The sequence below is a fragment of the Chamaea fasciata genome, unplaced genomic scaffold (assembly GCF_029207755.1).
Source record: "Chamaea fasciata isolate MVZ Bird 193981 ecotype frontalis unplaced genomic scaffold, bChaFas1.0.hap1 SCAF_7, whole genome shotgun sequence".
NCBI lineage: Eukaryota > Metazoa > Chordata > Aves > Passeriformes > Sylviidae > Chamaea > Chamaea fasciata.
Window position 1 is genome coordinate 58,836,844 of NW_027094092.1, and position 22,053 is coordinate 58,858,896.

General features: G+C 42.6%; 1 protein-coding gene across 1 annotated transcript; it reads right to left on the minus strand.

Moving 5' to 3' along the window:
- Window positions 1-1,994: 1,994 nt before the first annotated feature.
- Window positions 1,995-21,810, minus strand: NAA30 (N-alpha-acetyltransferase 30, NatC catalytic subunit). Its single transcript, XM_066189061.1, has 5 exons — window positions 21,765-21,810; window positions 20,551-21,480; window positions 13,035-13,158; window positions 10,926-10,981; window positions 1,995-4,058 (listed from the first exon to the last, which is right to left on the minus strand). The coding sequence occupies exons 2-5, from the start codon at window positions 21,475-21,477 to the stop codon at window positions 3,921-3,923; spliced, it is 1,245 nt and encodes a 414-aa protein (XP_066045158.1). The 5' UTR covers window positions 21,478-21,480; window positions 21,765-21,810; the 3' UTR covers window positions 1,995-3,920.
- Between the last annotated feature and the right edge of the window lie 243 nt (window positions 21,811-22,053).

The window sequence follows — 22,053 nt, forward strand, 5'->3', positions numbered from 1 at the left end:
ACACAGGCACACAGCCACAACTGCTGGCAATTTCCCAGAGTTTTAGGAGCCTGGACATAATGGGAGAGGGAATAAAGCTCAAAATACATGAAAAGTACTTTGAAAGGATTTTAAAAGTACATTTCTTCGAAGTACATACAGGACTCCCCTGTATACTTCAAAGAGAGTCCTCAGCATTGCAAAGACTGCAAGCAGTTCCCAATTCTTGCTTACTTAAAACAAAATACCAAACCCCCCTCCTTACCTCCCAGGAAAATCCAGAGTGTCTGTGTTAGTCATGACTTAACACCCACAAAAAAAAGGACCCATTTCAGTTCAGCTGTGACACTGTTCAGACAAATGATGTTCAGGATGCTCCCAACACAGGCATGGCAATTTTTAAATCAAGTCATGATAGACTGTTTGCTCTTGTGAAAATGTTCCCACCATTTCTCCGTCAGAAGATCCCAGAATGGTTTGGGTTGGAAGTGACCTTCAGGACCACCCCCTGCCATGGGCAGGGGCACCTTCCACTGGCCCAGGATGCTCCAAGTCCCATCCAGCCTGGCCTTGAGCCTTGAGCAAGTGTGTATTTGTATATTGCAGACAAAGCAAAACAACCATTAGAACATTCCCGTTGAAAAGGAAATAGATAAACAACGTAACCATTTATTTGACTGCATTGTATTTAGACAACTTGTACATTTCGTAACCCCACTGGTTTTGTTCTCATCAAAAAGGATAAAGGGACAGAAGAATATAATCCACTCAAAACAGCAGTCCAGTATTTTGAGATACACTTGCTATTTTCATAGATGCCCACCTGATACCTGAACTCCAACACAGGTTGTAATGTTTATACAAGACCTGAAGTTTTTTCAACACAGCACTGAGTTGTAGCAATGTCTTGCAGTGCCCTGGAAAATAGTTTGTGACATACTCTGCAACACCAATCTGATGATGCCTTGAAGGTGATGAACCTGATCATTTCTTTAAAAAACAACATAATGAATGCAAACATCCAGACCGACATGTCAGCCAGTAGCAACATTTGGGCAAATTTAAATATAAAAGCAATCAACTCCTTAGTTAGATTTGTCAATGCAAAAAGGCGAGGGGGAGAGAAACTGTGTTTAGCAACAGACAGGAGAAAGAACCAACTTTTCCTTGCTAGATTCCTTTTGAAAATCTATGCAAATTCAAGGCTTCCCACTTGATTTCCTAATCCCAAGCAGTAGAGAGAACAAATCTGTTTGACAGGACGCAACACATGCAGCCTCAGTGTCTCCTGCAGTGAACTCTGTGACACAGCAGCCATGGCAGAACCTTTCAGGCCATGGGCTCTTTGAAAAACATAAAAAGAGAGACCTGCATCTATTTTGCTCAGTATCTTCAACACGGGCATGGCAGCAACCACTTCTTACAATAACCAACCAGAATTGTACTTGAAGTCTGTTCCAGAGGGATGTTTTTGGCAGTGAGGAGGGATTTCAGCTCACTTCCAAGTCGGCTTCTGAATCTGAAGACACCCACGGCTTAAATATTAACCAATAGAAAACTTGCCTGTCTGGCTTTGCAGAGTGAAACCCCAGCAAGACACACAAAGCAGCCCAGTTTGCAATTCCTGATTCAAGCCCAACAGCTGCTTGCAAGATCTGAAACCTCCCTGATCCACCTTCAGAGCAATCCCTATGCCCTGGACCACAGCTGAGGGAAACCTGAATGGACTGGCTACCAACACTGAAGTCTTGAACACTGAGCAAAACTGCTGAAAAGCCATCCAGAACAACTGGCACCCCTGAGGGAGCAGGGGAACAAAAGGTTTTATCGTGTCACAAGGCAGCAGTGGCTACACACAGGCTTTAGGCAGAGCTCCAGCATGGGAGTAACAAGACCCTACTTACAACTTTGTCTTGGGCACCCTTTTAAAGATGAGTTTTCTTTACTGAGGGGAACAGACCCCCTGGACAGCACAGATAGCGTCTCTGCAAGCAGAAAACTCAGCAGGGCCAATATCCATTAAAAATCTTTATTTTCAAATACAACTCATGATTTGTACATGGTAAGAAAAGTCCATCACCATGTGCGATTGGTCTGTGCAAAAGGCGGCTTTGCTCAAATCCAGTTTTCCTGCACAGGGCTCTTTTCCAAATGATACTGGAGGTAGGGGTCTTGTTGGTTTTGTTTTTAGTGTACAGTAATTAGCAAAAATGAAAACAAACAAACAAAAAAAAAAACCAAAACCAACCCCACGACTCAAACCAAACTCGAAAAAGAAAAAAAAAAATAGTAAGGCAAATCTGGAGAATTCGCTCGATTCCATGAGAGTGGATTCACTGAGAGTTCATCCTTTTGATCCCTGTAAGGACCATTCACCTCAGAGTTGGACTTGATCCTGGTGGGTCCCTTCCAACTCTGAATACTCTGAGATCTCTGATTACACAGGTGCTTCCACAAGTCACCTAACACCTTTATTTTTGTCTTTCAAAATAAAATTAAAAAAAAAAACAAAACAAACCCAACAAATCCAAAAAAATCAACCCAACTGATTCACAGACCTGGGCTATGGAATCACACGGAACAAGAAAGCCTCGACACCGTCATTACTGAAAAAAACTGATGGGTATTGGTAAAACCTATGTAAGCCCAAATAAAGAAAGGGGAAAAAAATAGAGAAAAACAGAGCAAGAGTGAATGCAAGAGACAAAATTCCTTCCCCGCTGCTTTGATTTTAGAGGGGAAAAAAAGATCCCTCAATAATTTAGCTCATGTAAGTTGAGAAAATGAGAGCAGCTAAAAATGAATACGATACACCTTGAAATTTATTTCCAAGACCAAGAACCAAAGATTGAAGCATTTTAGAACACTGAAGCAAAGCAATCCGAATCTGAAAAAAAAAAAAAAAGTTCCAACTATCTTAGAATAGCTGTTTCTCAGAGCTTCTAGCAATAATTTTGATTAAATAAAAATCATACCAATTTACATTAATTTTCTATATCTTCCTTTAAAAGAAGTCCCTCACTCTTTCAATGAAAAAAGTGCATCCAAACCCAGCAGAGATTCACTGGTGCCACCAGGTTCTTTTAGCAGCTACTCGAGGTTTTCAAAATAGCTTACACTTCTTGCTATAAGAAGGGCCTTCCAAACCCTTGTTTGGGAGAAGTATCCGAATTATAAAAATCTGAAATAATTTATTATCAAATCCAGAATTTAAATAAAAGCAGATTTTTTTTTTTTCCTTGCAAAGACAACTGAAGAAAGTAAAAGAATAAAAGCATGCACTCCAAACTTAGAGGTGAAGACAAATATACTTATCTATACAGGCACTGGCAGACGCAATTTAATGGTTACTCGTTGTAACACACACCCCACCCTACAATACATTTTTTCATTCACTAATCACTGAGGTACCAATATTTAAGAATGGAAAAATTCAATATTGAAAAATAAAACCTAAAATTGAAGCCTTCTTTTCTTTTTCTTCTTCTTCTTCTTCCCCAGAAAACTATGGCAATTTTTGTATGAAATGTTAGTATACTTATAGAATTTTACAATCTACATTGGCTTTATTTTGAATATTTGGGAACCAAAAAGCGGCATTCCCATCCAGGTTTTTCTCTGATAAAACGTTCACTGTGTGTGGATGTCCTAAAGAGTCAGCAGACTTGCAAATGAATGAACATATCTTGGCTATCACCTGGCACATCTGGCTGGTACCAAAAGGACTCGGAGTCTGAGACAATCGGCTTTAATTCGGAACAAATGCGCCATGCCAAAGTGCAACGAATGTGTGCGACACTCAATGGGACACTGACAGGTTTTAAGAGCTGCATGGAAAGTACTAAAGTCCACCTTGCAAAGCAATTTGGGACAAATTGCATTGCATGCAAAGGACAACTCTGCGCTGCTGGGACGTCGCTTGCTCGCTGGGATGGGGTCTCCTAACGCAGCCATAGTTTCAGACGCAGTGCATCCACTCCATTTAAATAGTATCTGAACAGCCTCTTGTCTCGCACAAAACCAAGGTTTTCATAAAGTTTCAAAGCAGACTTATTTGTGATTTCTGTTTCCAATACAACCTTTAAGGGAGAAAAGAAATAAAAAGAAAGAAAAAAAAAAGTGTGTTGCGTTAGTCGGCAGTTGCAAGTACCTGATTGCTGAACTGATTCCGAAGGTTTTATTTAAAGGTACATTTGTTAGCAATGAATGGAATTCATTTCTTATCTTTACTTAATTAAGCAGTATTTCCAAATTAAGCATCCATTCCCACATTAAAAAAATTATCAACCAGCAGTTCATTCACAACTGTAATTGTAAACAGCATTCAAGATATTAGATCTTGGCTGTAAACAGTATTTCAGTTCACCACCTCTTAACATGGGTAAAAACCACAGCAACAAACAAATCCCAAACAGTCTCCCAACATCCTCCCCCAAAACCCAAGTTACCAAACAGGTTAGGGTCCAAAACACACTTTGAATGAGTGACTGAACTTCTGCATGTCACAAGCACTTGGCACATGAGGATTTACTTAATGATTTAATATCTTTGACCCCTGATTCCTTCGAGTTAGATGTAGAGACAATGTTTGAATTGACACCAGCTGTCAGACACAATATTTGCAGTGAAGATTTGTGCTCAACACAAGGATCACAGAGTGGTCTGGGTTGGAAGGCAGGTGCCTTCAAGATCATCCACTTCCAACCCCCTGCCATGGGCAGGGACATCTTCCACTATCCCAGGTTGCTCCAAGCCTGATCCAACTTGGGTACCAACAAATACCCTAAACCCAAATCACAGTGCACACCAGAAGAATTAAGCAGAGTTTTCCATATTTTTTCCCCTGTCTTGGTAAGATCCCAGTTGCAGAAAGACCTGTCAAGAAAAAACTGCCAAGAAATAACTCAGACCAAACCTAAGTCCAAGAGTAGCCCAAATTAAGACTCAAAATTGTCTCAGAATTCTCAAGCACAGGCAATAAACTACGCTGGCTTTAGCAAGATATTAATCACAAAACTTCAGAATTTTTCAGAATTGTTTCTCTCTTTTCTCACACTGAACAGAGCTCTGCCATAACTGACAAGCCCTGCACCCCTAAACGAATTCTGCCTCTTTACTGGTGTCCAACTCAATTACTGAAGGTTCTGCTATTAGTAAGAGATCCTGGTTGCACAAGAACATGGGTTGAACTAACAATGCCTGGGCTCCATACATCCCCTGACAGTGAATATCCACATGTAGAGACAGGAGCTGATGGTCACTGTAGAAAGATCACAGAATGAAAATACAGCACCAAAATTTAACCTGGATTTGTAGAGCAGTTAAAGTCCATCTACTTCATGGCTTCTGTAGCCTCCCTGCCTTCAGGCACACATTCCCATTCCCTCTTCCCCGGCCTCTCCTGCCAGCTCTCAAGGCTGGTTTCTGAACTATTTCCAAAGCTACTAGGCAGAAAATCTTTCCTTTTTCTCTCCATGGGGTTTGTTTTCTGCAGTCTGAGGAGTGGCTAGACCAGTGTGAAATGGGGAGGCAGCTTTGAGTGGTCTGAAACTTCAGTGAAATATATACATTAAATGGATTTTCAAATCTCATTGGAGGTAACCAGTCTAACCACTGGCTGCCACATTCCAATGGGCAATTCCACCTGTGTTTCTCAGTGTAAGGATTTTGAAAGAACAATAAAGCTGGGAATAACAATCCAACGAAAAATATAAGACTGGGAAATAGTTTTACAAAAAGGAACTAAATTAATCATCAGGGTTCTTAAATTACGGCAGGGCAGTGTTGTAGCTGCACACTTAAGACAACCTAATTTAATTCTCAGTTTTGTGACCAGAATGAGAGATTGAATTTCTCTAGCTGGCATCTCCCAGAACATTACTAGCAAGTCCTGTGAGCTGGTGGAGTACTCCTAACATCCTCCATCCATTAAAATGGATAACCATTCATCTGTAACAAAGTATGGAAGCACCATCATTCTGCTGGAGAGGGCTATTTTCTACGCATAGTACAACTCCTTAATTCCAATTTAAACAAAACATTGAAGCCAAAGAAGGAATCTGAGCTGTGTAAATCCACCATGCAGAGGATTATTTATTTGAACTCTCAGCTACCAGGGGCATTCACTCTCTCAAAGGTTCAGTAACCTGGCAGAGTGATGTAACAACTCCCTAGTCAACTGCAAGCTCCCACACCTGGCAATGCTGTAACACTTCCAGCACTGCAGGTGATTGAGCTGAAGGGAGCGGTTAAATGTTGAAATACAGGTTTGTTGGAATCCTACTACCTGACAGAATGCTCATCTTGAAAGTAAATGCAACAGATTTGCTCTGGTATTTCTAAGGACGTCTCAGCACAATGAAAAGTAATTCCCTGATCTCAACATACTGCAGCTGAAGACATATTTCTGTTATCTGAAAAGGAAACATAGGCATATTTTATTCAGATTTCATTAGCTTCCTTTGGTGAAGAAAGCATCTCTTCCTGTGTGAGGCTTTCATTCAAGCTCCAAACCTTCAATTGTTACATTTATTTCTGCTCTTGTGGGTCGATTTTGTTGTACACATATGCCTGTTAAAATCCTCTGATAACACAGTAACACCCCCCCCAAGGGCAGCAAAGCTCTTACTGGATTGAACAGAGTTTTCTGCTCAAGTTGCAACTTTCTGAAGGCTGTGACATTCTCTTTTATCTTAAATTTCATAAACCTAACGTTTTAGCTCAACTCTAAACTGGGTTTAGAAGCAAGAAGATTTCTATATTAAGAGTGGAGTGCAATGTTCCTTGTTGCTGTATTTTCATACGCTGAATTTATTCCTGAACAGAAACCAACTGGAGTGGTCAGGCTTTCTTGCTTCTTCAGTTCAAACTCTGAAGGATCTCAAGTTTAAAACCCCAGTCATAGAATGGATACAGGCAAATCAAATGAAGAAAAACCTCCCAGCACTCACAGAGGAGGTTGCTATTCTTACTTTAAAGTCTGACAGATCATCAGACTCAAGTTATGAGGGCTTGTCCAGTGTCCCTAATCCATTTAACAGCCTTAACTTTTAAAGAGAGGCACAACTCCAAAAATCTGAGAGTTCATACTTTATATGTTTTGTAGATTAAGGAGAAGCTAAAATATCAGTAATGTAATGATTTCAAATGGGATTCCACAAAAATACACATTTTATTTTTACTAGAGTGGTGCTGAATTAAAATGACACACGTGCTAGTGTGGCCAGAACCCCCACTCTAAATCACCCTAAAGTTTCAATGGGAAGATCCATGAGAATCTGTGGTTCCCTTCCACGTTCTACATTTTTGCTTAAAAAAAAAAAAGGTTTTTGAAGTCCCCACTTACTGGAGTCTTATTTTCATTGGTTACCACTTGTGTGGTACATTATTTTAGCCATATGAAGTGAATGGATTGTCTGCAGATTCCTCAGTCATTTGTTACAGATGGCAAACCTGCATATGAACAACTCTCCTCCTTTCTAAGTGGAATTAAGAGATGTAACAGTTACACAGGATGGTCTTCAGCTGTAGAGTTTGGGGAAATTGCTTGCCAGCACAAACAGTACAAAAAGCAGCCAGACACCCACCCTGCTGCAATTAGCACATGCTTTTCTTTCTTAAACTGGAAGAAAAATATCTCCAAAACTTTGGAGCTGGAAGTAAAACTTTTCACCTCCACCTGATTTATCTCCATAGTTCACCTGTTCTATGCAACCAGCCCACAGTTATCCTAAATCACTGTGACCTACTGGAAACTCAGCCCATCACAGTTCACTACCCCAAATACCAGAATTCATAAACATCAAATACTTGAGACAGTCACAAAGGTAAAAAAACCCCACAAATCAGAGATCCCAAAGTTTTGTAACGTTCTATGCTGACACTCCAGCTGGAAGCTGCTGTCGAGTACTTTCTTCGGGCCTGAAGGTTATTTCTGGTTCAAGCACCCACCCCCAACAGCAGATCACTTCCCTGGTTTCTATTCTCATGCAGGCCATGGCCAGCTCCATGGCCAGCTCCTCCCCTGCACACAGATTCCATTCCCGTCAATTCACCTCCTCACTTACTCCCTCCACAGCTTTCCCAGAGAAACCACCCCTGTGGAAGATTTTGCACTCAGCAGAAGCTGCCACTCAGGCAGGGTGCTGAGCACTGTAAATCACTCATTCCATAGGCCTGCCTTGGTTTATTCCCACTAAAACAGCCTTCAGGGGAAAAAAAAATATCCTTAAACACCAGAACATTGCAGCAGGCTTTGAAATGCCACCTATCAGCTGTGATTTGTCAAGATTTTCATCTGTGGTGTTGTATAAATCCTTTGTTTTTTAAGACTCAATGCTGGTACCTCTAAAGCCAAATCTGTGGTACTTCAAAAAGAAACACACGGAGTGAGGCATTTATCAGATTATATGCCACAAGTTATTAAAATTAAGTCTATTTACTGCATCTATTCCATAATTAGGTTGAAGGGAAGAGTTTCCAAGCAGCCTTTGGAAATTTTTCACGACACCCACAGCTGCATATTCATGTTTTTAATCCTATTCCAAGCAAGTTTCAGAAAATAGCATTTTGTTTTTAATTGGGCTCCATCTTATCTCAAAAAGTAGTATCTTTTTATTTTCATCAGGATTCTGATTTTATTAAAAGATGTAGAAAAATACCCTCCAAGCTGCAGGAATGATTAAACTATTTATACATCTCACACAGACAAATTATTGTGATGCACTACTTCGTGTTTCACGAGCTTTAAGCATCAATTAATCAGAAGCTCATCTCCTGACAACTGTTGTGAAAACTGGTGAGAGCCAAGAGTTGGGCAGAGCTTTTCATGGGTGCCTAGTTAGATTTTTCATATTCTGGTCTGACTGAAAACTCAGCACTCCACCACACAGTACAAGTAGGCAACATCCTTATTTTGCACCATTTTGGGTATGTGGAAGAAGCCCACTTGGTGGCAAAGAAAAAAAAAACAAACATGAAAACATTGGCTGGTTGGTTGTGGATAACCTATAGTGGAAAAGAACAACATAAATAAAAATAAGTGTGGGTGTGCCTCAGTTGATGAAAAAATCAGTAAAATACTCTGCTTGTATTCCATGCTCCCTAAAGGGCTCCCAGTTGAAAATTTAGTGCCAGCACAAGACTCAGCTGGTGCAAAAGCCCCCAGAAAAGCAGGGGACGAGTTTGGAAGCATCATTCTACAAAAAGCAGTTCCAAAACCAGCACACAATTCAAGGAGCCTGAATTGTAGTGCCTTTGAATAAAGAGACAATCCGAGAAATGCCCTCTGCCCCTGATCCAAAGCATTTATACAGAACCAGAGATGAAAAACCTGTGACTAAGACCAAATGAGGCCTCACTGCAGACCTGCAGCCCTTATCACAGTCATTTCATGTTTATGGAGATAAAAAACCAGCAAAAAGGGATCTTGGATTAATATGACAGTGGTAGAGGAAAAAGACAAGACACAGAAGAGGTTACTGTTAGAGGTCACCTGTTAAGACAGTCCAATTTAGAAATGAATTTACATGAGAAGTAGCACACAGACATTCAGAAATTACACAGTAATTACTGCAACTCAGAGCTTGAGTAGAAACATCCATCTCTACTCCTGACTCTCTAATAACAGTGGGCAATTCCCTTCCCTTCTCTGCATCTCACTTCTGCAGCTGTGTTGTGAACACTGTAACCCTGACCCTCAAGTATTTTGCAATTTTTTAAAAATCTTGACTAGTCTAGAAATGGGTAATCAACTCAAGACCACAGTGGAAAGCAATGGGGAAAACAAACCAACCTCTTCTTGATTAGCTCAGTGTAGGCAAGTAGTAAAAGAGATTAAAGGAAAGCATTTTAGAAAGCATGATAGAAGCAAGAAGCCAAAATAAAGAACATAAAAGAATTACAGACTGCACTGTACTGCCCAAGTACAACATAAATTAGAAGGTGAGGGGGAAGAAGACACCAGCAAGCAGAGGCATGAAGGGATCAGAGGGGAAGAATAAATCTCCCAATGAATGAAACCAGAGCATAGGCAAGGATGCTGCAAGAGGTGAAACACAAGTGGAAAAATAAGCTGGAGTGTTGTGCCAGAAGTCCTGTGACACCAAACGTAGCTCTGCATAAGAAACTCCGCACAGGGCAGTGGGACAATTGAGGGAGCAGTGGGACAACTGAGGGAGCAGCTGAAGTGAGATAACAGAGAGATCAAAGGCTCATTAACTGTGACACACTGAAATGACAGTGCTCACATATCAGGAACAACTGCATTGTGCCAAGGAGCTGGAAGTTAAAGGGACAGAGAACCTGGTCAAGGAGCATGGATGGATGCAGGGAGAGCTCCTCACAAGTTAAACAAGGCACATAACAATAGAGTTGCTTTATGTATATATTTATATTTAAAAAAAAAAAAAAAAAAAGCTGGAACTGTAATCTGGTAAAAGAGTAACAACTTTTAAGGCAGGGAGATTTGCCAGTGGTTCAGTCATGCCTGTGTTGCCACTGCAGCTCTGCTCTGTGCAGTGTCAGACCAGCCTGATGAGTGGCTGTGATAAATCCACATTCTGCAGCAGCACAGCACACACTGTTCTGTGTCCGTGTGTGCTCTGAAGGGATGGCAGGGCCACACAGGACATGCTCATCCCACAGCTCAGCTGCACCTCAAACTGGGGCCCTTGCAGAAAAACTGGGCCTGAGTGAAGGCTGAGGCAGCTTCACAAGGTACATTGCTGAATTTCAGCACCTGGGGCAAATTTAGAAAGTCCATCTCCTATTTGTGCCATACTTTTTTTTTTTTTTGAGGTTGTTTTCCCTTTTATTATAAAAGACCTTCTTACCAACTTATTTCCCACCTAAAAAAAGTCCTGTAGAAGAAAAACCTGTGAAATGAATCCACATACAAGAGAGTGCAAACCATTCACATTATGAAAGTTTTGATTATAAAATCTTACCTCATCACAATCTCCTTCAACCATAGCATAAATAGCTTTCTTAACCAAGTTTGTACCTGAAACACAGATTTCAGTAAGTGTCAGAGTTGAAGTGCAAAAAAATGAAGCCAGTTTATTTATGACTAATGTGTGCTACCTACATGACATCACACCTGGGGAAAGCAGGGAGGAAAGAAATACAAGGAGATGCAGTCAAGCTGCAGTCTCAAGTTTGAACACCAAAATAATCTGTGAAGTTATCCAGAGACTCAGCTCAAGTGCAAGATTCTTGTAACACAAGGATATTAGAAACTGGCTGCTATGCTCAACATGGTGTTATATATAGCCTTCCAAGATGTGATTCATTCCTTTTTCTTGCATTTAAAGTCAAAATCTGCTGGCATGTACTTGAAGGACATTCATCTTCCAAGGGAATTTCCTCTTACTAAAACAAATACTTCTATTAGTAACAGAACTTAAGAAACCACTGTTCTTATGGCTCACTCCCATTTGGGTTTGCTAGCATCTAGTAATATTCTTGAAGCCCATCCCTTCCCCTTAGTCAAGCATTAGTTTAATTTTTTAATCATTATTTGTCATCTATTTCACAACAGTTCTACAAATGTAATATCCCTACCTGTCTGTAGAATTGGGGTGAAATTGAAAGTTGATTTCAAAGTTATTAGTGGAAAAAACTGCTGTTCAGTGAAATTGCATAAATCTCACTTCCATAAGAAGGCTATGGAAAAGGAAAAAAAAACCCCAAGGAATCTACAGAATGTTTTGAAATATTCTCAAAACTTTAATCAATTGAGATTTTGCATCAAATGTTACGATAAAACTGTTCTACATTTAAAGCAGATCTTCAGATTAACAGAGCACTCTGAGAAACAGCAAGGTGGCAGAAGTACAAAGAAGTCAACACATATAATGCTAAAGTAAGCAAGGCTTTTAAGATATATTTGATGGATGTAACTCTAATTTAACAAACTGACTAAAGTGAGGGAAAAGTCTTGCAGTGATCTTCATAATAACAGCATTAGTTCTTATTTACTTCTGAATCCAAGCACCTGCAATTAAATTATGGCAGACTCCTTCATGACTCAGCTAAAAGGAAAGGAGAGACAGTGGAGACAGTGATTTCTCAGTATCCTCTTCCTCTGCTCCACTACAGAAACCAACAATGGCTTTTGAATTGCACTGGGGAAAGAAAAAATCTGCACATGCTTGAATAGCCGTGGTAATGTGTTTTTTGGAGGGTTTTTTTCAGGAAGAGAGCAAACACAATGATACATTCTGCAATGGATCACTGTATTTTTCGATTGCAAGTAATTTTCTGTCTTTAATCACAGAAGCATGAGCTGTTCAGTGTGGATGAGTGGTGAAGCACAGTTCTAAGCTTTGGAGCTGATTGCTACATTTAGTTAAAAATACCTTACAAAATGTAATTTCACAATAACCAGTGTGAAAAAATTAAGTTCCGTAAGAACAGATAAGAACTTAACATAAATTAAACCAACTTGGCTAACTGGCGTTAGAATTAAAATCCCTTCAAGAGGGCAAAACTGATTAATGAGGAAGGGCAAACTCCCTGCCAAGAGTGATTTCTTTACCACGTAACTTCCCAACAAAACAGATCTCCATTTCAATCACTCAAGTAACAATACACAGCTATTATTCTTCCCTGATTAATACAGTAATGAGCTCCATACATTCTCCCTGATGGGTAATATATGCATAATTTATAGAGGGAAGTCAGGAAGTAAGTTCACTGTAAAAAAGGAGACTGAGCACAACATAGAAATACAGTGATGAGGGGCACACAAAACCACAAAGCAGTTCCCACTTGTTATTTGGCAGCAGTAGAGGCAGAGGTAAGGGGCTGCTGCCTGCCTTCCTTCCTTTTTAGCCTTATCAGATCCCAGGTGTGAACCTCACAGGGCATTTCAGGTTATTTTAACAAAATCAGAAAAGCCACCGGGGAGCTCGCGTGGTTGAGTAAGGCAGGGATGACACACAAAGCACCACATCCTCCAGTTCAGTTCAGCTTAAATCTGTATGACAGCTACAGTTATCCCAGCCAGAGGATTTAAAGAAGAAAGAACAACAAAAAAAAAAGGCTATTCTTACCAATTCCTTTTCTTCTGTATTTGGAATCCACTGCTAACATGGCTATATAACCTCTGCGGAACATCTTTTTGTGCATATCCAGCTTGCAGACGATGGCACCTACACACTCCTCACCTACCATGGCCTTAAAGACAAACATACACGGATGGAAGTCTCAGTTTGGGATCCACAGTGCTACCACCAAAAGCAGTTAAACCAGTTCATTTTTCAAGTGAAAAGAGAATTTGCTTGCATAAAGCTATGAAAAGGTAACAATGGAAATTTTAAAAGTGTCTCCCGAAGTATAACTACGATTAAAAGACTTCATTGCTTTATCACGTTCCAATAAAGTTCCAATTATCAATCAATGAATTATTCCTGGAGAGAACCACATTATCATTTCACAAAGTCTACAGGCAAGAACACGTGATTAAAAAGGGAAAATAAATTAAAAAAACCCCCAAGGTTAAGACATAAATTACCCTTTCATATGGGCTTCTGCAGAGGTAAAAAGTCCGTTCTTGTTTAATAGTGATCTGAATTTTCCTGCACAAGGGCTGTGGTAGATTACATGCTTAATTTTTGTCTGGTTTTAATGTCAAGGTCACAAAGGATCAGAGAAAAGTGTTGCTGCATTTAATCTTTAGACACTGTTGTTTTCAGTCATATGAAACCCAGAGAACAAACAAAAAAGCACATTTAATTTCACACATTTTAACTACTGGGAGATTTCATTTGTTAAGAGCTATGCACTGGCAGTTAATCCCAGTGGCATCGTCACAGTAACCGTGGTCAAGGAGACGTAGACATTCTGAAATATTAACAGGAAAAACCCCCAAAAGGAAAGGACCCAACCCCTCCCCAAACACTCATCAAACCACTTGCACACCCACTGTGCTCACCAAAATTTTATCATGAGAGAAAGGAAAACTAAATCATGTTAACTGAAGGATTAGGCAGCATAAGGGATTAATGACATTATAACCTGCAGCAGTAAAACTGAGTAATGCTGCAGAGTGGGACAGCATCCAAGGGGAAAACAAATTCCTGTGCACTCAGGAAAGATGGGCAGAGATAAAAAGAAACTCCTAATTTTACATATTGAGCGCGTGAGTGGATCCACAGCCTCTGACAGACCTGCAGGGAGGACCAGCCCTGGGCTCAAGTGCAGCAGCTAAACCAGGACTATGATTGGCACAAGCACATGCTGGCACAAGAGCTGCTGGATAATCCAAATTTACGACTCTAAGACATGTCAAATGAAAAGAACTTGCTAGAGGCAGGGCTGCCAGGCCTGAGAGCAGCCACCTGTGAATCCAGAGCTCACTTCTCCCAACTCTGTGGGACAAACTCAACCACCTGAACCTTCGTGCACAGCTTGCAGGCTAAAGCTCCATGGACAGAAGATTCCTTCCTGCAGGTCATACTGCAGGCACAGTCTCTTCACCCCAAATGGAATAAAGTCCTTCAGCATCTCCACGTGGATGGTGGGTTATTAACCAAGTCAGCTGTCAACCAGAAGCTGCAGCAAAGGTGAAACGAAGCAGCCAAAAAAGTACAAGCTTCAGTTCCAAAGCCTTATGATACAGCATGATCCTAACTCCATTTCTAACGTAGCTGAAGCAAATATAACTATTGCTAAGTTTTTATTTGGCAAGAAAACACATTTCAGCAGTATCCAAGAACAACCCTGAACAATCTTAACAAGTGGTTTTTAAAACAACAAACAAAAACCGTAGCATGACCTAACTGGACTGAAACACAGAGCCTCTGAGCAGTCTTTCATTTGTTCCAAAACACAGTTTATTCCACAGAAAAGTGGGGCTGTGCCCACACTCAAACGGTGTATGCAAAGTTTCAGCTCAGGGCAAGTTCTGTATCTCAGCACAGACCTGAGAAAAGCAGGGAGTTAAATAAAGAGTATCATCAGCCAGACTGCTCAGAACATTGCTATAATTATGCAGAGTACCTAGATGTAATCTTATACCTCACTTAAAAAAAAAAAAAAAAAAAAAAAAGCACACCACAAACTAGCATGTTATAGTTATGCTTTGCCCTGGAGTGAACACGTGCAAACTGTTGATCCTAACAGTTATGTGGAGAATTTTTAAGATATATGTATTTTTTCTTACATGCTTCAGGAGCAGTGACAATCTAGACACTTCATATCGGAGCTCTTTCCTGTTCAGGGCACTCTTCAGAAAAGTTATATTCATGAATCATATATTTAAAATGCTAAATGAACAGCAAAGAATTTTGTTTCAGTGATCAAAGAAGCAAATACCCACTGGTTTTACCACTGCTGCCAGAGAGCTGAATAAAGAATGACTGTTACCAGTTCTGCAAACACTGAAATCTATTTCTCTCTGTCTTTAGGCAGGTAAATCTGGCAGTTAATCTACAGCTGTTCCACTCACAAAGGGAGTTCTGCATTTCCACCTCATTTAGAAGGATTTTTGTTGCCTTTCCTCTCCTTTCTCCTTCTTTCCAACCTTATCTAGAGCTGGAAATGAACCCAAACTGTGATGTGAAACTTTGCAATTTAATTTCCTGGAGAAGGTTAAACTGTGTGAATAAAAAAAAAATCCAGACCAAAATAGGGAGAGTCGTGAGCAGGGAGAAGTAGCTCCCACACAACATCATTTAGAAAAAAGACAATCATGGGCCAAATTTTCCTTTCAGGTATTTGAGAGTACTTCTAAATATGCAATTCTCTACAAACAGAATTCAGCCTAAGTCACTATTATATATTATAAACTCCACAGAGCACTGTAAGATTTACTCCAATACCAGGTTATTAGTAGCAGGATTAACATACATGAATCCAAATACAGTATTTGCATCATCTTTGTTCCTATGAATAAGTTTAAATGCTTAAAACAAAACAGATTTTAATACACTGGAAGAGCTAGTAGAGAAATGTCTGTAAATCAGCAAGAACATTACTTTGCACAGAATTAATCAATTTGTATTAATTTCATTATCAAAGACGACATTATGTCTATCAGCCAGTCTGAGTAAGCATTTAATATCCAGATCCTGTGAATTTTGTTTAAAGGAGATTAAAACAGCCAACGAGCCCCAAAAGGGAAATATTTTGCAACTCAAACACAGCAGAACCTGCTGCATTTTCCTTTCACACCTGCACCCAAGTCCATCCCAAAGTATCCCAGGCACAGCTCGGTGTGAACCGGCTCACATTTAGGAATCGTGTTACCGAATGCCATTAGAGGAGACACTCAGGGTAATGGTTTTAACCTCATGTCTGGCACTTCAGCCACAGCTCCCCCCGGTCCATGGCGAATCACCACAAATCACCACGTCCCTCTGCTTCCCTCTGCCTCCACCCCGTGAACCTGGACACCAGCAACTCCCTCCTGTGTGAGGAACATCCTCTGGAATAACTGTCCTGGCGCTTGTCACCTGCTCAGGTGCTGCAGGGACTTCAGTTTCCACAGGGCCATCGACAGTGACAGACTGTCTGAAAGCGTGATCACTCCTGAAAACAAACTGGAATACAAAGTTTGCAAATTCTCCCACAAAACTTCTTCTTCCTACGTCTGGCATGAGGCCAGGAAGACTCCTCAGACAACCTCCTAACTTTTCAGGCTCTTCCTTCAAGCCTCAGGTTTTCCACAGCTGAAGAACAGGGATGATGTCTTACAAGTCTTAATTTCAACACGACAAGACTCTTGAATCAAATCCAATTTTTTAAAAAAATTTGCAAAGCATTAGTATAAAACAAGACTTAACTGCAGTCATTTAGGATTTACAACACATTTAAAACCACTTACATGGAATTAATAGGTTATTTTTAAATTTGTGAAAGTTTAAATTATAAATGCTGCCGTAGCTAGTGGCAAAGTTAAGAACCCAATAAAGGCACAGATCTTCTAGATTTTTCTTAAAAGGCAGCTGAGTGGTAGAGTGAATTACAGAAGTTACAACACTCAGCCAGAACTCTGCTTTTATTATGTTCTGTCATATCCAAACTCTGGCACAGAGCAAGGTTTCCTAAGCTCACCTCTCCCACGCTAAAGGGTTTTGAAAACAATTTTCTGAAATATTTAATTTATCAATCTGAAATGCAAGCTTCAGAACTTAAGCGCTGCTAAGACTAGAAGCTACAAAACCACTTCAAAAGAAAGCTACAACGTTACAAATGCATTTACAATCCATCTGGGGACAAAGATGTAACATTGCTTAAAAATACTTCACATGGAACAGAAGATGCCCCTTGCCCCTGTCATTTTTTGGCAGAGGAGTGGTTATCATTTGAGGAGAAACTGGGCTGACAGAGTTATGAGAATAAATAAAAAACAGGCATTTACTGGGCACCCACTCCTAATACACAGTGCAAACCTGCTCTTCTGAAGACACACAAAATGTGAATTTAACCAGACAGCTGGAGCTTTACAGAATTCCAGAATGGTTTGGGTTGGAAAAGACCTTAAAGATCATCTAGTTCCAAGCCCCTGCCATGGATAGGGACACCTTCCACTGGAAGTTTATGGAGGAAGATGTTACTACCTTGCCACAGCCCAGATACTGCTGCAGTGTGACACCTCAGCACTGAGCAATATTCCAAATTTGCTACCCCTAAAGTCAAGATAACAGTTATGTGGACAAATTTGATATTGATTTTAACAGGGTTTGAAGATTTCCAGTATCTCCAGGTCCTTTTAAAGTGGAATATTAACTTCTTCTTTAAGTGTGCAGTTAGGAACTGTGGTCTGAGCCTGAAAAACTCTGGTCACCACTGAGCAGTCAGGGTTGGTCTTCTGCCTTTCCTCCAGCTGTGCTCTTCCCACCTCCTCCCTTGCCCTGGGGCCTGTGGCATCTTAAAGGAATATATCTGGAGCTCTAAACCAACAGAGCATCACCCTAAAACATCTAAATACACACACCTTTACAAGTATATGCTGGTCAGAAAGGTACCTTGGCTCCCAAAAATCACAGACACACAGGGGCTGGCACAAGGCAGGAAGAGGGAGATGAAGAGAAAGGGAAAACAAGTGGCAGCCTGGGCTGCACCAGCCCTTAGAGCAACTGGGGAAGGCCAAACCACAATTCAGCAAGTTTCAAATCCATGCAATGAAGTTAACAATGTCCCCAGAAATCAGCTTTGCATTGTCAGAATAGAGAAAATCATATTTTATATGGTTCACAGAATAAACCACCAGAAAGAGGCAAGTGCTGATTATTTAGGGGAAAATACACCATCTCATCTTAAATTTCAGTGGTGTCAGTCCTTCCCCCTCAGAGGGAAAGGAAAGGTGCCATGACTGCACTGGGAAGACAGGTGAATGCGCTCTGGAAGAATTTCAAATGGTGATGGTGAAATTCAGTCAAGGAATTGATTGAACCCTTACAGATCTTTTTCCAAATACAGTCAAATCACAGGCTAACCTCTCTTCCCAAAACAATCAAAACCCAGCCAAAACCTGAAACCAGAGGGTGTAGGGCCACAAAGCATTAAATCAAAGGATTCAGCAGTAAGATTAGGCACTAAGCTTCATGTTCAGCATCCTGACACTTCTTGCTAATTGAAATATGCAGTCCCTGACTGAAGATAAATATTTTATAGAGATTTATTAGAGAGAAGTAGTTCCAGAATCCATTAGCTGCAGGAACAAATTATATTTTATGGAACAGAAAGTTTTCAAGACAACCTCTAAGAAACAAACCTCAAAAATATTAAAACCAGTCACAAAAAACCCCAACCACCCCACACACATGAATTTGACTCAGCATGCTGCAAGACCTTCAAACTATTAAGCAGATCACAATTTGCTGGCTTTAGATATTCACAGCCCTGTATTGTGCTCTACACTTTTATGTACTTTACATTTTTTTTGAAAGGTGAAACAAAGTGGCAATTACATCGAGTTCAAGAAAAGTTTTGTTGATTCTTCAGGACTATCAAAAAACAAAGCTGTCACTACAAAATAAGCTTTCTCTTCCTTGAGTGATATCTTACTCTTTAAACGCATTTATTAGAAATCATCTGTTTTAGTTCTCTGTCAAACAACTTGTCACTGCTCTTCTCACAACAGAATTCTGCAGCTATTCCCTGACAAATAAAAAAAAAAACCAAAAAAAACCTATAATGACTGAAAGTCTAAACAAATGCATTGTGATCTCAGAGTATCCAACACTGCCTTGGCTTTACCAGGGTTCCACCTGATGCTCAGAGCATGGACTTTTGTAGTTCTGGAGCATTTTACTCTCAGTGTGAGGTAAATCAGTGCTGGAAGAACATCACTGTGCTCTGATCAGCATCCTTGTAATGGCAAACATGACTTTGCATCCAACAGTGCTCTCTAATATTTTCATATTCTGTTTTGTTCCAGAAGGTCAGCTTTTTTTTTTTTTGCTTTGCTCAACTTCCTGTAATCCTACTGTATTCCCTCTGCAGGGTTTTAAGAGGCACAGTTCTGAAAATCCTCCTATAAACCGTATCAATCCTGCTATAAATTAGACCAGATCCTAAACCAGGAACATTCAGGAAGTTTAAGCCTCACCTCTTGTACTCCTATTCTACCAAAATTTCAGAGATATTTCACCCTGAACTGAAGAGTGTCTTGGCTCTGCCTAAATCAGACCTTTCAGAGGAAGGTCCAACCTTAATTAAAACATCAAGAGACACGAATTCATCACTTTTCTTTGGCAAGGAAGTGCCACAAACTCCCCTAAACATTCTGTTTTGCAGCTGTAAGTGTTGCTGTGAGTGAACCAAGCACAGCTAAGCTCTTGCAATGTACATACACTCTTCGGGCCAACTTCTACTCAGTTTCATTTACCTGTGGATGAATTATCATCCTAAAAGCGTGCAACTGAGACACAAAAAAAGTGCTAAACATTTAGGAAGGCAGGGGGCAGCTAAACCAGCCTTTCAGCGGTGCAGCAGGAAGAATACAACACTAAATAGGCTGTGAGTGCAGGGAGCCAACGTGAGAATTCCTGCATGCTGCGAGCCTCTCACACCTGTAAAAGCAACACAGTTGGACTTGTCTTTGTCAAAGGAAACTCACAGATCAAAAAATCAACGAAACCTTTCACAGTGCCTCTCCAACTATCACTTAACATTTATGTGCCAGCCCTGCTTCAGTCAGTTTTAAGACCATTGTGCAAGAATTACCAAGCAGTTACAAGGCATTAGTGGACTAAGTACTTTCTTTCTTAAACCCATGCCCAGGAACTGAGACAGAATCATAAAACGAGCTACCAAAGGTCACAAAAGTCAATGTCAAAACCAAGATTAGAAGCCCTGAATTCCTGGATCCTAGCCCTGTGCTCCAAACCTTTCCCCCCACCACTTACAACGTGTGTTAAATGCAGAACTTCGGGCACATGCTTCGCTTGTAAGTGCACAGGTCACAAGGGGACAGGTATTTCCAAAAAAAAAGCTTGGCCTTACCCCACAAAAAGATCATTAAAAGTATTTCCACAAACGTCAGTCAACCCTTTCACCCTCTCCTCCCCGGCCCCAAACCACTCCCAACTCCTGCCCTTCCTGCTCCCCTCTGGCACTTACCAAAAAGCAAAGTTGTGGCCAGTTGTGGATAAAATACCTATATGTGTAAATGGAGTAGGGTTCAGACAGATCTTTGGTGATCAGTCTCATGATATCGGGCATCTGCAGCTCTGACTCATACTGGACGTATCGTATCGTTAGGTCCTCCTCGGGCTGGCAGTCCGTTCCCGAGCCTTTCAAACTGCAGGCTGCTGCTAAGGACCCGGAGAGTAGCTGCAGGGACTCCTCCTCCTCCTCCTCCTCCCCTCCTTCATCCCCCTCCTCCTGCTCTTCCTCCTCCAAGCCAGTCTCTCCTGCCAGCCCATTGCGGGCTGCAGTCTTAGCAGCAGCAGCCGCGGTTGTGGCAGCAGGCTGGCCCCTGTCCCCTTTAGCCGGGGGAGGAGGAGAGGGTGCAGTCCTTCCCTGGGGAGGGAGGTGGTTGGCGTGGGGGGACGAGCAGGGCGCTGCGGTGGGGGGCGACGGCTGCTGCTGTCCGGAGCCCATTGTTTTGCTGGCTCGCTTGTTCTCCAGCCCCTCGGGGGCCGCCCCTGCCTCCGAGGCGAGGATCTTGCCCTTGAGGGAGGCCCGCAGGTGCCGCAGCTCGGGGCTGATGAGGCCGTTGAGCTGGTGGTTGTGGTGCGGGGGGTGGTGGTGGTGGCGGTGGTGGTGCCGGTGCTGCGGGCCCCCCTTGCCGCCGTCGCTGCCTCCTCCTCCTCCTCCTCGCTGCTGCTGCTCCCGTCCGCCCGCGGGTCCCTCCTCTTCCTCCTCCTCTTCGGCCTCCTCGTCCTGGGCGCCGGTGCAGGCGGCGGCGGCGGCGGCATAGGAGGCGGCGGAGGAGGAGGAGGAGGAAGCAGCCCCCCCTCCTCCTCCTCCTCCTCCGGGGAAGGGGGAGAGCGTGTCCCCCTGCGGGGACAGGACGCTGCTAGGCCCCGGCGGTACCTCGGCCATATCCTAGGGGAGAGACCGACACAAACTCACCGGGGAGGAGGAGGAGGGCGCCAAACCCACCGGGGGCCACGGGGAGGTGGGGAGGAGGCGCGGCGGCCTCTCGGGCCGCGCTCGGCAGGGAGCTGGGGGGGGTGGGGGTGGGGGGGGGCGCGAACAAAGGCACGCACGGTGCCCGGGCCGCGCCTGGCCGCCCCGCCGCCCCCTCCGGCGGCTGCCCCGCTGCCCCCGCGGGCGGGGCCGTTCCCGGAGCGCTCGGGGCCCGGGGTCCCCCCGCCGCCGCCACTCACCGCCGCGTCTGGGCAGCTCCCGCTCCGCCGCCGCCAAGCGCGGCCGCCGCGGCCGTAAAACCCGCGGCCAGTTCCTGTCGCTCCTTACGACACTTCCTCCCTTGGCGGCGGCGCCTGGCGACGGCGGGGCGGAGCCCTCAGGGCGGGGGCGGTGTGGGGAGCGCGGGTTGGGCCGGGGCCGGGGCCGGGGAACGGCATCGGGGGCAGGGGAACGGAATCGCAGGACTCGCTGGTTGGAAAAGACCTCGGAGGTCGCTGAGTCCGCCTGTGACTGAGCACACCCAGTCTT